Below are 15,142 nucleotides of genomic sequence, written 5' to 3'. Positions count from 1 at the left end.
TGAATAATGTTGCAAGATCTAAAAGTGTACGTTTTCAAATAGCCACTATGACCAGAAACCTGACATATAGCACTGCTGATAATAATTATGCCGTCGATGGTTGCCATGGGTTTGGTACTAATTTTAATTTTGTTAAGGATTTTATAACCCGCTTTTAAAGGCGAGTGTGGGTGCTGGGCTATAGTCTCCTAGGAATTACAGAAAGCGTCCAAGAGGAGGCCTATAGGCTCTTACCGCAAACTGGAAACTGAAAGTATGATAGCATTCCTGCATACCGCCAGGAAGCACAGCCATACCATGTATGGATGCGGCAACACAGCAAGTTAAAGCCTCTTGGGGCGGTTTCGACCAGATAAATGCAGTTTGGTTGCAAGTACCTGGAGCGGTACAGTTTAGCGACAGACCTGCTTGGCGCCCTTGCCTGCTTGTGTGGTATTTCTATTTGGAACGCACGCGGCAATCGTGCAGCTTAGGCTTTATGCTCTCGGCAATTTCGGTTTCTAAAGTATTGTTGTCACGTTGTCGGGAACGTGCATTTCATAACGAAAAGGTTGAAGCTCTTCAGGCCTGACTTGCGAAGTTTTGCAAAGCGGTGCCGCCATTTTGCTAACGTAACCTTGTGTATGTGCTCAATGCACATACCAAATATACTTTTTAACTTTGCTTAGCTTTTTGATACTATCCCGTTTGCTGTGTTTACAACATTCCCTTAAAATTGTACAGTATTGGGAACTGACCTTTTTGAATAAGTTGCAGAATATGATAGGCGAAATTTATTTTTCCAATTAAGCAACAAATGAGCTGCCCTACGATCGTGTTTTCAAACTTATATAGAAAATACTACTCAGGGCCTAACGTGTATAATAATCACACCAACACGTTTACCTGTAAAATGCACGTGATAAGCCTACGAAAGAAAACGGATGCAAGTAGCGTCACCAAACTTTGCACAATCTCGTTTTCGTTACAGCAACAGAATCGACGCGGTTTCCATGACGAGGCGAAAGCACCCTGTTTCGGGCCAGGAGACCCGATGCTGGATGTCATACCGAAACGCGCGCGAACTGATACGCGGAGAGCACGAGCACTACTTAGTGGACGGAATCATGGACGAGCCAAATTATCGCCTCCGCTAGATGGCGGAAGCGGGCTGTCTTGAGGCGCGGGGTCGTTTCTCAGGTTAATTTTGACGTGTAAATATGGGCAAAGAACTCTTGCTTTTTTGTGTTATGCCTTGCGTTTCCTGCTTCGAAGAGAAAGATGTATTGGCACCGGTTTATAATTGCCTCGATATGCCACAGCATGCCTCGTATACTTTTCCGCAAGCTTTTTAGATAAACGTTGCTTAAGTGCAGTATTTTTCAAACAACGGACGCCCTGATGCCGTTTCAACAGTCAGTTATAAGCTTTGATTTCTGTCAGCATATATCTTTCCTCAATTGTTACGTCACAGTAAAAGTTCATGCCTCCGCTTGTGGATGGCTGCAAATGCAGTTTGTCAATAAACTGGCTTTACTCAAGACATCGTGTTTCTTGAAAGAAAAAGGTGAAATACATTACAACCCAAATTCCAATCTCACATGCTTAGTGTTACCCAACAAATGCCTCAACACAAAATAAAGTCAGAAACCTGTGCGAGCTCTCACATCCAACAAATTTCTCCCCAAAACGGGCACGACCGTCACTGGACATTCCAGGGACCGTATTGGGACATCTGCGGCCACACCCAGGCACGCAGGTCCGGCCGTCCATTTGGGACAAAAAATACCCGAAAGCACCCGATGGCTGACCACTCAACAAATTCCAACGCCCTGTGCCGAGTGCCGATTAGGAAGGCGGCATGCTAAAACGTGACAGCGGGACGGGGCCCTTGTGGCCCCGCCCCGACACTTGTCGCGCGCGGCGTGGGCCCAACCCTCAGTCCGACACGTTACACCCACGTCACCCGCCGCCTGGGCTTATTTTTGTTCCCGTTTTGACGTAGGGTGGAGTGGGGTATGTTTGCGGCTTGGATTTCAACGTATTGGGAGGGTGGGTCTAGGGTTCTAGTATTCAGCATCCTGTCCAGTAACTGCTCATTTGTTCCACCCGTGACAACTCGACTTCGCAAAATTCCGCACATGTTTTCCTGAATAGCTTATTTTCTGTCTACGGGAGCGGCTTATTTTTGATGTTAAGTTGTTGCTGTAGCCTAGACTGTTCGCACTTCTTTCCCGCCAGTATGTAAGAGTTGTGTCTTTGGCTTTTTTTATGTGCGCCGGGCACTTCAACCGACGCTCTCGCAATAATATTTATATCGTATAACTTGCGGAACAACTTGTTAAAATGCCTTCAGCCCATCAGGTAAACATCGACCTTTTGTGTTTACTTTGCACAAACAACAAGAAAAAGTTCAGACTCCATGAAACACTCGGGATTGCTATTGTGGTTTTGGGGCCACTGTGGGGTAAACAATACTGTGGGGCCGAGTTTTCAAACCGTAAGTACATGGACCGCACGGAATCCGTGAATAGGCCATAAAGAAAAATGTCTAAACAACCTATAAAATTTAAAAGAGTTCTATTTTTGAAAACATTTTCAAGTATTAAAACATGTTTGAGAAAAAAGGTTGTAATTCTCCTTGAAGTTTTTCCTCCTGGGACACTAAAATTATAAGCCGTCTTTTTGGGACAACGAAAAAAGTTGCTAATAGTTCCGTATTCACGAATATGTAAAGAACCTCCTCCGACACAACACCAGCAACACATATTTACCCCGAAACTGCCATCTGCACGTTGGGTCTAGGGAGGTCTTACACGTCTTGGGTGGCGCCACGTCAAAGCAGCAAGAGTTCGGGGAAGGGTTGTAGTGACGTAGGGAGCGTGATTCCATTACAAGGATCCTAGTCGACTGAACAAGCGGTTGTCACGTTTTTCGGCCGCAACTTAAACCTATGCCACCCTTTGACTAGTCTCTCTAAGCAGAGGGGTTTGGTGGCATGCCTATCAAACCGTTGCCTTGTAATTGACACGTGTCATGTAAAAGTTGACATGTTGACGAGATAAATGGATTGCTGTTGTTTGCGTGAATGCCAACATACCGTGCAAAATGATCGCAGATTATTGACTGTGTTGTAAGTTTTAAATTGGCCGGATAGATTGGCTGTGTTTCTTCGCATATCGAAAAACTTTCTGTACAAACCTTTTCGTATTACCTGTAAGAAACAGAGCTAGCAATGTTGTCAGTGCGCTGCAGACTGTTTCGTGTTTTGGTATCACCCCCGGAGACCTTAAAATTCCGCATCGAAACGAGGGGCTCAGGTAAAAGTTGGCAGTAGAATAGTTTGCAAATGTGCTTCCGGGCCTTGCAATTGACACCGTCAAAAAAACAACGTAATGCAGTCTTGTAACAGAAGAAGGAAAGTACGCAAAGCGCTCCGCGAGAGTAAAACAAACCAATACAAACTCGAGCGCTAAGATCACCACCGCATAGCTCGCGAATCCCCCCACACACGCGGTTTCTATGACGGGAACACAACACGCTGCCCCCCTGGAAAGTAACCCAAAACAAAACCATAACTCTCGACCCCGCCATAGAGACGGTGCGGGGGGAAAATGTGTTACATGTTTACAGTTATGGATTTAAGCACGGTTGTCTCGGGAGCCTGCGTGTTCCTCGTAGTACGAACGGTTTCTCACGCTTTCAACGAGGTACAATTGAGCGCAGCTTACATAAACCGATACAAGTGGTGTCTTCCGATGTCCTTGTCGGGAAAGATTGCGTCGCGTGAAACTCGGCGATAGACAGCGGCTAAATAAAGTTGTTTTCTCTTCGAGTAAAATCACGACGTGTCTGCTGGCATTTTGCACTTAAACATAAACATTTTCGCAGTGCCTTGACTGTTTGCTGCGGTATTTTCGCAAACATTTGCCTAAAAATGTATGTTTCATTTAGTTTTGGTTTGTAGCAGTGTAATTAAACTTGTAACTGTCAGTGAGTGAATCAACGATACGCGTTGTATTATAAAATCTTAAAATAAATTTTTGAGGCACAATCGCGGAAAGAGCAAATTACTACAACGACATGGACAGTCAAAAAAATATTACTTATTGTGACTCCTCATTGAGTCTGACACCAAATTTCACGGTAAGGTTTAACTGGAAACGTTTCCGAAAGCGAACCGTCGGCGTGGGGTTGCTTTCGCGACTCGACAAAAGCGCCCGCGCGTCCGTCGCGGCTCAAGAAGGCCCCTCGGGTGATACGACCTGGGGTCTGGTTTCTGTTTATGGTCAAAACAGGCTGACAATCCGTTTCGGACGTGATTAGACGATTACGAGGTGCGAAGTGTCGAGATTAACTTACGCGTTGTTTTGGTTGTGTCCTGGCATTTGTGATGTGTTTGCTTCAGTTGTTATCAACCTAGCCTGTAGTTTTTAGTGCTGTTGTCGTATGTGGGCCCTGGAGACTTACTTGTGTATGCGGTTGTCAGTTCTCGGCGTGGAAACAGCCATACTCCCCTTGATAATTTTAATTACGTAAATTGGATATATATATATATCCAGTATTGTGTCAAAGGCGATAGGATTGCGAAGTCTCGAGAAGAGGTTTAGTAAACTTTCTGCAGTTCCTTCAGTGTGGCGGTATCAGCCCCAGTCAGAAGGTGATAAAATGTTTTGCGCAGACCAGACAAGGCAAAATTTAAATAAAATCGAATAAGATTAAAAATTCGATTATAAAAGTGTGCCGCGAAAATGGTTTCTTTGGTAAGCAAAAGTATGGCAGTAAGTGTCTCAGATATAAGAAAACTTGCACGCAAAAATGGCTTTGCTTCAATAATTTGACAAAGGTCGGAAACACTAACATTTGTCGGTTAAACCGCCAAATATTTTAATCAGCGATAACGAACACAAATCAAATCATTTTGATTTTGCACGAGAGACTACAACATAAATGAACAACAAATACAAACGGGTAACTGGCATGGGGACCAACAAAACCTTGAACAGTGGTTCCAAAAGTCAGGCGCCATTGAATAAAGAGCGCAAGGAACGGAAATTGCGCCGATGCCAAAAGCGCGTGCTGGTGAAACGCAAAAAATCTAAATTGTTTAAAAGCACTACAAGCGCGTTTTAGTTCATCAAAGCAAACATTAGGGCAAGGCCAAAAAAGTCACGGGCTAAACTTGTTACAGTTGCAGGATTCTGCCAATCAAGGAACGTGTTTTGTGATTTACAAAAGTTGTGCTTGTTGTTTAACATTTTGTACCTAGTAAAAAAATAAGTGTGTGTTATAATGGTAAGTATTTAGATACATATTATCATTTTGTACTATTGATTTAATGATCAACGAACGTATGTGCCAACCGCTGATTCAATCTGTAATTCTCTTTTTATCAACGCCAGAGGGAACATATCAGAAAAAAAGGTCACGTTTATTCGCGTGTGAGCATTTCGATCGTGAATAAGTGTTGCTGGTGCAATCTTCGAGCAGTTTGCGGGGCGACCGCTAATAAAAGTTGGTCTCATTAAACCTAGCTCGGTTGAAATGCGCGGCAAAAGTAAGACATAAAAATGCGCTAATAACAGACCTGATAGGAATCAGCGCCGAACGAATCTGGGAAATTTCATCCGAGATCCTGCATAAGATTACGGGGTCGGCTTGGGCCAAATTCCCGCCAAAGCTAAATTGCATTGAAATGGGAAATCGTATAAAGACCTTCGCGTGCTGCGCATATAGGACATGCTCTCGTTTAGTCGTTTCTCCGATATGCGTATTTATTTGCTATGCAGATTTGATGACATTGATTTAACACAAACCGAGGCTTGTGTTAGCGGGAGGTTTTTAATGATTGCATTTTTGAGTACTTTTTCACCTCAAGCGGCTCTAAAGCAATAATTGCCGTTCAAATGTCATTAAACAAATTCCTGTTGTTGAAATGCTATTAAATCTGTCGTTTATGCATCTTCACTATAGCTTTGTTGGCCACACGCTGTAGTACGAGCGTATCTAGTCTGCCGGGCGCCATTTCGATAGCCCTCGACCTTTTCAAGCCTTCTGTAGGTAGTTTACTTCGCATTCCTAACCTACTAATTGAAAATCCCTAATTACAAATTCCGCCGCACTTCCATTCAAGATTTTATTCGAAACGCATAATGCGCATTGTGACGTGACAAGGGTGACTTCCAATGCTTTTTACACTTACACAGTATTGCAAAAAAACTGCTTTAAAAGCCACATGTAATCTGCTTGAAAAAAATCAAACGCTTTTCGCTTTGCTTTGTGGTCAACAAAAAATCTCAAAAATCTCCGTTGGTCGATTGATGCTGTCAATCACTGGAACAAAGCAAGCAAACGACAGCAGGCGTTTTGCAGATTTGCTCCTCTGGTCCGTGCGTGGGTGTGACGTCATTGCACTTTATGCTGACGTGATTGCGAAGTGGGATTTGTCCATTTTACCACAAAACAATTCCTGGTCTGAAAACTTGGTCGAGCAACAACTTTTATTGCAGTTCAGTTAACCATAAAGTTTAAAGATAATTCCAAACAAAATGACATTCTTAACAATAACAATTATTGTTTGTTTGGAGATACACGTGTGCGTTGTGTGACAAAGGAACGACAATGCCTATTTTGTAATTCAAAATTGAAACATCGTCCATGCTGTTGTAACAACACAAAAAAATAGGGACTTATAAAACACAATAAAACTCAACTTACAATTACATCAAAGAGACGACACTCCCATCCTATGACGACACAATAAGTGTTTGTTGACGAAGTTTGAAAACGTTTCAAAGCAAACCGTGAGCTCGACTGAATTTCATTGAAAGCGATACCGTTGAAGGTGGCACTTGATTGCAAACACTAACAAATGATAAGTGCTCTTGGTTTAATTAACGCTTGCAGGTGCTTGAAAGCATAACTACGCGCCGTTGACCTTTCATGAAAGTCGCTCATTAAAACTAGGTACTTGTTGCTGTGCCATTATAACACTAATGATAAAGGAAGTTGAATGACATGGCACATTTAGTGCGAACAATAACTTTTCAGAAGTTCATAAAAATAGGGGTTAGGGGGAGCAAATATGGATAGCTTTGCATATCGCGCGGGGCGGGTCTACCCCAAAACCTTAGTTGCAAATCAACCGACGAACGAAAAACGGTCGGTTAGTCTGGGTGTTGCTTTTTTCGTTTGCCTTTTGTATTGGCCGCGTGCTCTTCCCGCTTTGGTTCATTTTGCTGCAAGTCGGCGTTGACTCGACAAGGAAAATAACGTGGTGCAATTGTGATAAGGAAGACAATTGTTTTGCGAGTTTCAAGAATAAGTAATGTGAAAAAGTAACGCAGACAATAAGATGTATAATCGAGTATTCATTAAATATTTTTTTTTGCTTTAATATTTAATATTTTTGAACTGTGGAAACGGTTGCAGTGTGTAGATCACAGTTATTAAACTATTAAAACCCAAGAATTTCGAACCAATAATTTTAAAAATGAACAGTTGCAGCAATCATATATCATGGAAATGTAGAAACTTCCTGAAAATGTTTCCATAGCGGTTAAAAAATGAATTCGTGCGCTTTCAAAAGCTTTGCAGATCACAACGATAGACGTACGGTTCGTTAGATGAAATTACCACAGAAAAGTGACTGTTTTTTACCTTTTTGCCCATCTGCAGCTCAGTAAAAATCTGATAAAAGTTTCTGACGAAGGGCTCTGCCCTATAAATATAAGGCAATCTGATCCGAAGATTTTTGACAAGCAACTGCGCAACGCAGAACTTTATCGAAAACAAGCTGCCGAAAATTTGACCTCCGGTAACCTTTCAAACGCCCAATTTTGCGTTCACACGAGGAAATGTTACGTCATCTCACCATTGTCGTCTTCCTGCTTTGTCAACCATTCCTACTGACCAATGCCAGAAAATCTCACGCCCGTGGCGAGAAAACCAAAGCGGTGACGTCATCGCGAGTGACGTCACTTGCGAATAGGGAGTGGCGATGTCCGCAAGGATGCAAGTGCAACGTCTCCTCACTTGAAGTTAACTGCACCAATACAGGATTGCGGTCTGTACCAAAAGGTAAGGGTAGTTGTGTTTTTATAGAATTTTATCTTGAAAACAAAGCCAGTTTTGCAGCAATTTTTATCGAGCCCGTTCGTTTCATTGCGCAATAATTTAGATCGAAAAGTTCACCCGACTTCTTGCGCAATTCAACCCCCAGACCATTTGTCTGCTCCTGGGAAATAAGTCACACATTACGTACCTTGCAATTTGGCTCCGTGTTACGTAGTTGTGGTTTTCTCAGCAGGAAGTGGGGCTTAGGGTAATAATATGCTGCGGGATTATTCGTCAAATTGGCGTTGCCGCTTGGGACAATTCGACATCATTTTTCGGATAACGTCGTTTTCGAAATGATAACCTGATCCAAAACCGGTGGAACGCAGAACACTTCACTTGTGCGGTTTGATATGTGTGCGTGTGGGCCAGACCGCACCCAAGTGCACCTTGTCACAAGAAAGTTTGTTTTTCGGTTTTGGCAAAATTCTTCCCGGACCAAGTTTTCGTCGCGAACGCGGTATCGGGCTTACGGTGTCTTAGTGACAATAATAGCGTATTGCATTCATGCCCTTCATAACAGATGTACTTTTAGCCGGCGGATTAAAGTAACATGATTGCTGGTTTTTCTTTACGATCGAGCGATACCTTATATAAGTTGCAATGAAACCGTTTTGTTGATACCCCCAAGCTTACAGGCTTGGTTTAAATTGCACGTTGCTGCAAGCTGCGTGAGATTTCAAGAGGTTGTGCTTTTAACACGCCCCCGCCTGCTATTGTCGCTAAACCAATGAAAATCGAGACCAGGATAGGGATATTTTCTTCCTGAAGTCCAGCGCCATTTGTCGTGCGTGACACAGGTAGAAACTTCAACGTTTAAAATTACAATATAAAATAACCTCGTGTTTAAACGCGGTTTTATTTTAAGGAAAACTTGTTTCGCTAAACAGCATCATCAGTTATTATTTAACATATGTATAAAGGTTGAGATTAAAATAGTATACATGTGAAATTTTGAGGAAAACTGTATGATGAAATAAGTGAGAAAATTTGAACGCAGATTCAAAAGCAATTTTACTGTTTGCTTTTTCGTGATGCGTAATATAATCTTAACCGGTTTTTGATTCGCATTAATTTGGCCTTCGCCGCATGTTATTTTGTATGAATTCATTTGCTCGCAAGGCTTGTTGGATGTTTCACTAAAACTAACCCGGCGAAAATTTGTGGCAAACAAGAAACATTTTTCTTCCACTGGATTTCGATACCCAGGTCACTCAAAACTCGTCACTAAAATCCCCCTTTGCGACTGTTGTTATGAATGCTGTTTCCACAGCCAAGACTTGAATGCAAAAAGACAAACAGTGCAGAACTGTTTATTCGTAGTCTTCCCGAAAGAGCACTTTAGGTTGCTTTCACCTAAAACCCGGTTTAGTTTCAACAGCGCAGTTGAAGGACAGTGATGTTCACCCCTGGAGTGCTTGACTCGTGAAGTGACTTTCCAATCGAGTTCAAGTTTGTATCAACAGCCACCATAAATTCGGTGGCTGCGACTTCTGCCTCAGATACTCTCTCAATAAAAAGTATCACACAATCGGCGCCAGAGTCTTAGTGCAAAAAAATTGGCATAGTGTTTTTTCAAGACTTGGTCAAAACTCTAATGCCATCATTGCCCGCGTCACGAGTCGTGCTGATGAGCTACAAGCTACGTGGGTCTCAATCTATCCAATACCTCGTTGTTTATTATTGATCTGTAGTTTATCATATAGACGTAATATGGTAACACGCTGAAATTGCCGAGCAATCAGCAGATGTCCATCATCAGTAACTGAGTAAACGATTTGTTCAATTGACTTCATTGTGCGACATAGAAATCTTACTTGAAGGCGCGGTTTGTTTCTTGCAACTTAGTCTCTGCAAGTAATCTGACCCGCTTATCCGCATAACTTTCCAGCGCTTGCCGCACGTCAATTTCTATTAGTTTCTCTCCGAAATAACCGCCCTGCTTCAGAGATACACATGCTATAAAACATAAACTTCAACAAAGGCAGAGACGAGAATGCTTAAACTCCTTGGGATTGAGTTTTAAGTCCACTGGCTCATACTGTATCAAAGCCTTGACGCACCAAACAGTGTAATCAAACTCCTTGAGGATTTCTATATTCGTAAGCACCAAAGATACAACATCATAATCTGTTTGTGTTGCGCCAAGTTTCGAGTTGTGTAAGCGAAGTTTTTCTGTCAGGTGTCTGGATTTTCTGTGCACGTTTGTTAACGACCGTCTACATGCAAAAAGTTTTACAGATACACACAAATAACGTCCTTCTTATACAAAGAATTACAAGCAATACAATGTGCATTTTTTTCGCATGTTCAAATTTTGCCGACACTGTTGTCATTTTATTTGATCTTATTCACATTTCAAAAGCAACACTTCTTATTTTGTGAGCTGATTGGGTAATGAGAGGGGTGGCTAATGAGAGCTCGGAGGTTGTCGTTTCCCATTGTCTTTTCAGCTGTGTTTTCTGTAACTTGAATCCACGTTCACCTCTTTCTGGTGTTTATCGGTCAACAGTGTGATTGGCTCTTATATTTCCGGGCAACATGTAGTCTCAATGTCCTTCTTCGATTTTTTTAGCAATTAATTTTAAATGGAACTTCCCCGGTATCGAAAAGTAATTTTCGTGTTTGTCGGATATATTGTTCCCGTCCAGTGCCATAAATAACAATAGGCGCTAAAAGGACCTTCGCGATGGGAGATTTTGACACGATAAATAATATGCGTTACATTTTTTAAAGAAATTACGTAACCAAGCAAATATATTATGCACAAAAAAACATACGATTTTTATCGAATTTCATAGGAGACTAACTTCGTCTTGGGGAAAACAGTGGTTGGAAATCTGTGCGTTGTTAACAGAATCTGCAATTTGCGAATCTATTTCTCTGTCACGGGTACCCGGTATAATAGTGTTGGTAAATATTCTCAATTTCGCCGATTTGCCAGAAACCACTATCGTCTGAGCCCCAATTTTGGCCAATTTTCCGCAACCTACAGCCCTAAGTGACGTCAGCATTGGGGGACAGAGCACGGAGATACGTAAACTATTCACGTGATGTGTGTGAAGTGGGGGCGTCGACCCTCTAGGACCCGCCTGGCCGGAAAGATGCCTCTTAAGCCGATCGTCGGCCCCACGCAAAAACGTGCTTCAAAGCCCGCCGGGCGTCTGAATGCGATTAATCGTGGCAGGGTGCCCACTTCTGTTGCTTGATTGGCACATAGGGCGCAACAGCATCTAGAAAACATGATAAATTCGTTACCTTTGAAGGGAAACAAGCAAAGTATACAAACTACAGTGTGGAAAACAGAAAACAGGGCCAGTACGGTTACACAAATGGATACCATGGCCCACAAAGTGGTGGCTATAGTATAATAGCTTTTGGAGTACTACACCACCAACATTTGTAAATGCGTTCCGAACTGGCGACCTTGACATACCACCCACTACACGCTTGAAATCCACCCGACGATGGATGCCAGGCTGTGACCTTGAACAGTCGGAAAACTAGAGTTGTAAGCGTAAGCGTTGGCGGTTTGGTTTGACAGACAGCCTTGTTAAAACCGTGATGCCCTCATCGCTCAAAGAAATGCAGTCAGGGGTACTATCTTATCAGTACTGGCATGTCAGCAATGCTTTGATCGCAAAACTATTTAGGCACCTTGACGGCACACTAGCGGTTCAGGAATTAACATAAACCATTCATCACCTAACGCTGCAATTGATGTAAGAAACCCTTCCATGTCTATTATCGTTTGACATGCAAGGAAAAAAGAGTAAACACAACACCTGGCCTTTACCGCTTGTCAGTCACCTTTATGACATAACAACGTACGCCTCCTTGCTCACAATGGGTGTTGTTGTTTTCCCGCGTTTTTTCGAAGCAGTGACATCTGCGGGTTCAGGTATACATTTTGCTATGAGTGATTAAACAGCGTCAATCACAGCCTGGCGGCTTGGGGTTTTGGTTAGCATGCAAACGCGACGAACTGCCTGCGAACCTTGTTACAATGATTGACGGGCACCAGTGAGGATTGATAAGTTAGTGGAGCGCTCCACTTTTGGTCTAACCCTTGTCAGGTTCAAACCGCTCAGCTACCAACGTTCGGGTGCCAACCTCAGACCACCTCCGGCGCTCAAGCTTTTTTGTTTATGAGTGTTTATATATCCTAGTCTGTGAGGGGAGGGGGTCCAAGTTAAACTGTGTTAGAATTTTGCAATCCTGGGTTTTAGGAACAGGTACAATAGTGAACTGTGCAACGAATTGTTAAAACACAAAGATAAAACAAGTAGTTTTTGTGTCAATCTTTTTTATCTAACAGACACAAATTTAAAGATCCGCAAAAATATGTTTAGTAATTTCATTGGTCCCCAGCTAGAAAAGGTTGTGAACCACTGACTGAAAGTATTGCTTTCTTACAGATATTCCAAATCCAACAAAACGGTTATTCTTAAACTACAACCAAATCGAAAAGGTGCCTTTAAAACTCTTCAAGAAACTTGTAAATCTGGAGGTACTGGAAATTGCCCACAACGATCTCGACTACATTCCAGATCCGTAAGTCAAAAATGCTTCAAATTATCTCACATTAATTTTTTTGTCTTCAGTCCGTGTAGGCTTCTCGTCTGACAATATTATAGCATCAAAGTTATATTGTCGTTTTTCACTCCATTCAATAGTAAAATAGGTGCATTTCTTCCTTGGTATAGATTATGTAGTTCTTGGCAAGAGAAAAATATCAACAAAATGAGCATCGAAATTAGTCTGTGCTGGTCGGTGTCGACCGACAAATCTGTCTGTTATTCCTGGCATCTAAAATTTTGTTATACTTCTGTAGCATTTTTCGTGGCATGGCGAAGACTTTGAAGAGACTCGACCTCTCAAACAACTTTATTCAAATCCTTCCACGATCGCTCAGCAGATTGCGCAAACTAAAAGAGCTCATATTGCCGGACAACAAACTGCACAAACTCCAAGTTCACATGTTCACTAGACTCCGCCATCTGCAAGTGGTTCGTAATTTGTGCGCTTGTTTCAAAATTATTGTTTTTTTTTCTTCACAGACAGTTGTAACATAGTCTAAAATAGTGCTTCTGAATCTTCTTGTTCTGCGACTATATTTTTGAAAGGAAATTTACATGCGACGACTCTGTAGGTTAAATTAAACATCTCATTAGAAAATTCAATTTAGACTCATAGTCTTCGTCGAAATTGTGTATTAACTATTGCCTATATAGTGGCACGATGATGTCCTTCACATATGTAGTTTTTCCAATGCCATTACAGTTTCGAAAAGTCTCTTACCTTGAAATGTAATTTCCGAAAGCCAATGTGTTTTGTTCATTATACGGCTGGCTATATGTACAGCCTCTGACACATAAAACACGTGGACAGTATATATATATATTTTTGTATTTTATTTATTTATTTATTTAGATAAACCTCAGCGACAACTACCTACAAACTTTGGAGCTAAAGTTTTTCGAAAAGATGCACGACCTGCGCGAGATATATCTCCATGACAACCTCTGGCATTGCGATTGCCACCTCAAGCGCGTCGAGGAGGAATTTATCAAGCGGAACTTGACATACACGTAAGATACAGTTGTTGGAGATTCGAGTCTTTCGTGTATGCATGAGTTTACACCGCGAATTGTGGCAATAAAAATGTACGTTGTTTTTGCAGTCACGTGGTATGCGACTCCCCGGTTGCGATGTCGGGAAACTACCTGTTCCAGATGAACATAAAATCAGTCTGTCCCACAGAGAGCGGGGTACTCCTTGCAGCCACCGTCGCCGTCTTGGCAGCGGTCAGCGCTGCCCTCTTTGCTATTTACATGTGCAAGCGATCCAGCGCCGCCGACCTCGAGGTCCGCGAGGAAATTTCCGCCGTGGACAACCTCATCAATTTCGGCAAGGCTGCGGAATCGGCATCGAGGTCTAGCGTCGTTTCGGTGCTTTCACGGCACTCCAGCACCGGCAGCAGCAACAGCAACGACTTAGAATCACTCCCTGTCGGAGACAACCGCACTGGTGACGTAATCATTATGGACTCGCAAGAGCATGACGCCAAAGCACCATTGACGACAGTGGCAATAGAACATGAAGTTGGACCCGCGTCGAAAAGTGGGTTGTCTCAGACTTCAGCAGATCTCAAGACATCTTGAAAGGTTTCAGGAACACTGGGTTGACGTTATGTGATGGGAAGTCGCGCCATCGGTCGAATGAGAGGGCGTGACCATTCTAGCGGAGTGTACTGGTTTCTTTCACTGTAGATTTGTTTTGTTTTCGATATTGTGCATTTTGACCAAGTGTTATCTCACTTTCAATGCATCAGCCGTCAATAGTGTGTTGAATATTACTCAAACCTTAACGCATAGGGGTTACAAGCTATATTTGCCTAACGAAACAACTCACAAGCACATTGTGACCGAAATGTAGGTTTTTAATTTGAAATCAAAGTTGATTTTCTTTGCTTGATTATTGTTGTATTTTACCTTCTTCGTTATTTAACATTTCAGACCTTTGGCTAAGTAGCCTAACTTAAAGTAGAGCACATTGTAGTTTTGTAGTTTAGGTGCGTGACTTTTTATTGTTTATTATCTTTATGACATGTTGCGCCACTACGTGGCGTCGACATATCTTGTGGATTTGATGCATTTGTGTATGAGGAAAGATTGTTTTGATTAATATTTGCAAAATTTAGTTATTTCAAGACGTTTAGTTAACTCAAGACTTGTGACAAGTAAAACGCTTTAAATCGTTTTGGTCAGTGTAAATATTGTAAACAGTTATTACGAAGGAAATGAAACCATTTACAGATTTTTCGTGTTGTTGTTAGTTAAGTATATTTGTGTTTGACATAAATAAAGCAACTTTGCTTTAAATTGTTTGTTTCGAACAAATACGTTTGGAATATTTTCCAAATTGTTAACTTAATTCAACTTATTTGTATCCTATCCACAGCTAAAATAAATGGGATGCAAGAGAGAAATTTAACCCCTTCTGATAAAAAACTTTGTTCGATCACCGCGCTATCATTGAATTTTGC

At 42.0% G+C, this 15,142-nt stretch overlaps 2 protein-coding genes across 3 annotated transcripts in view; both read left to right on the top strand.

The window, feature by feature from the left end:
* The window catches only part of LOC145905697 (inter-alpha-trypsin inhibitor heavy chain H3-like), a 77,302-nt gene extending 75,780 nt beyond the window's left edge, over positions 1 to 1,522 (top strand). For both annotated transcript variants that reach the window (XM_082992963.1, XM_082992964.1), the window contains exon 29: positions 971 to 1,522. In XM_082992963.1, coding sequence (XP_082849089.1) covers positions 971 to 1,136 — 166 coding nt within the window. In that variant the 3' untranslated portion in view covers positions 1,137 to 1,522. The remainder of the gene's footprint in view (positions 1 to 970) is intronic.
* A 5,880-nt stretch (positions 1,523 to 7,402) lies between these two features.
* LOC145906199 (uncharacterized) lies at positions 7,403 to 14,954 on the top strand. Its single transcript, XM_082993618.1, has 5 exons — positions 7,403 to 8,058; positions 12,513 to 12,648; positions 12,929 to 13,103; positions 13,528 to 13,685; positions 13,778 to 14,954. The coding sequence occupies exons 1-5, from the start codon at positions 7,836 to 7,838 to the stop codon at positions 14,256 to 14,258; spliced, it is 1,173 nt and encodes a 390-aa protein (XP_082849744.1). The 5' UTR covers positions 7,403 to 7,835; the 3' UTR covers positions 14,259 to 14,954.
* Positions 14,955 to 15,142: the final 188 nt, after the last annotated feature.

This window comes from Ascidia mentula, chromosome 6 (genome assembly GCF_947561715.1).
Source record: "Ascidia mentula chromosome 6, kaAscMent1.1, whole genome shotgun sequence".
Lineage (NCBI taxonomy): Eukaryota > Metazoa > Chordata > Ascidiacea > Phlebobranchia > Ascidiidae > Ascidia > Ascidia mentula.
This window is presented reverse-complemented; position numbering and strand designations above follow the sequence as displayed.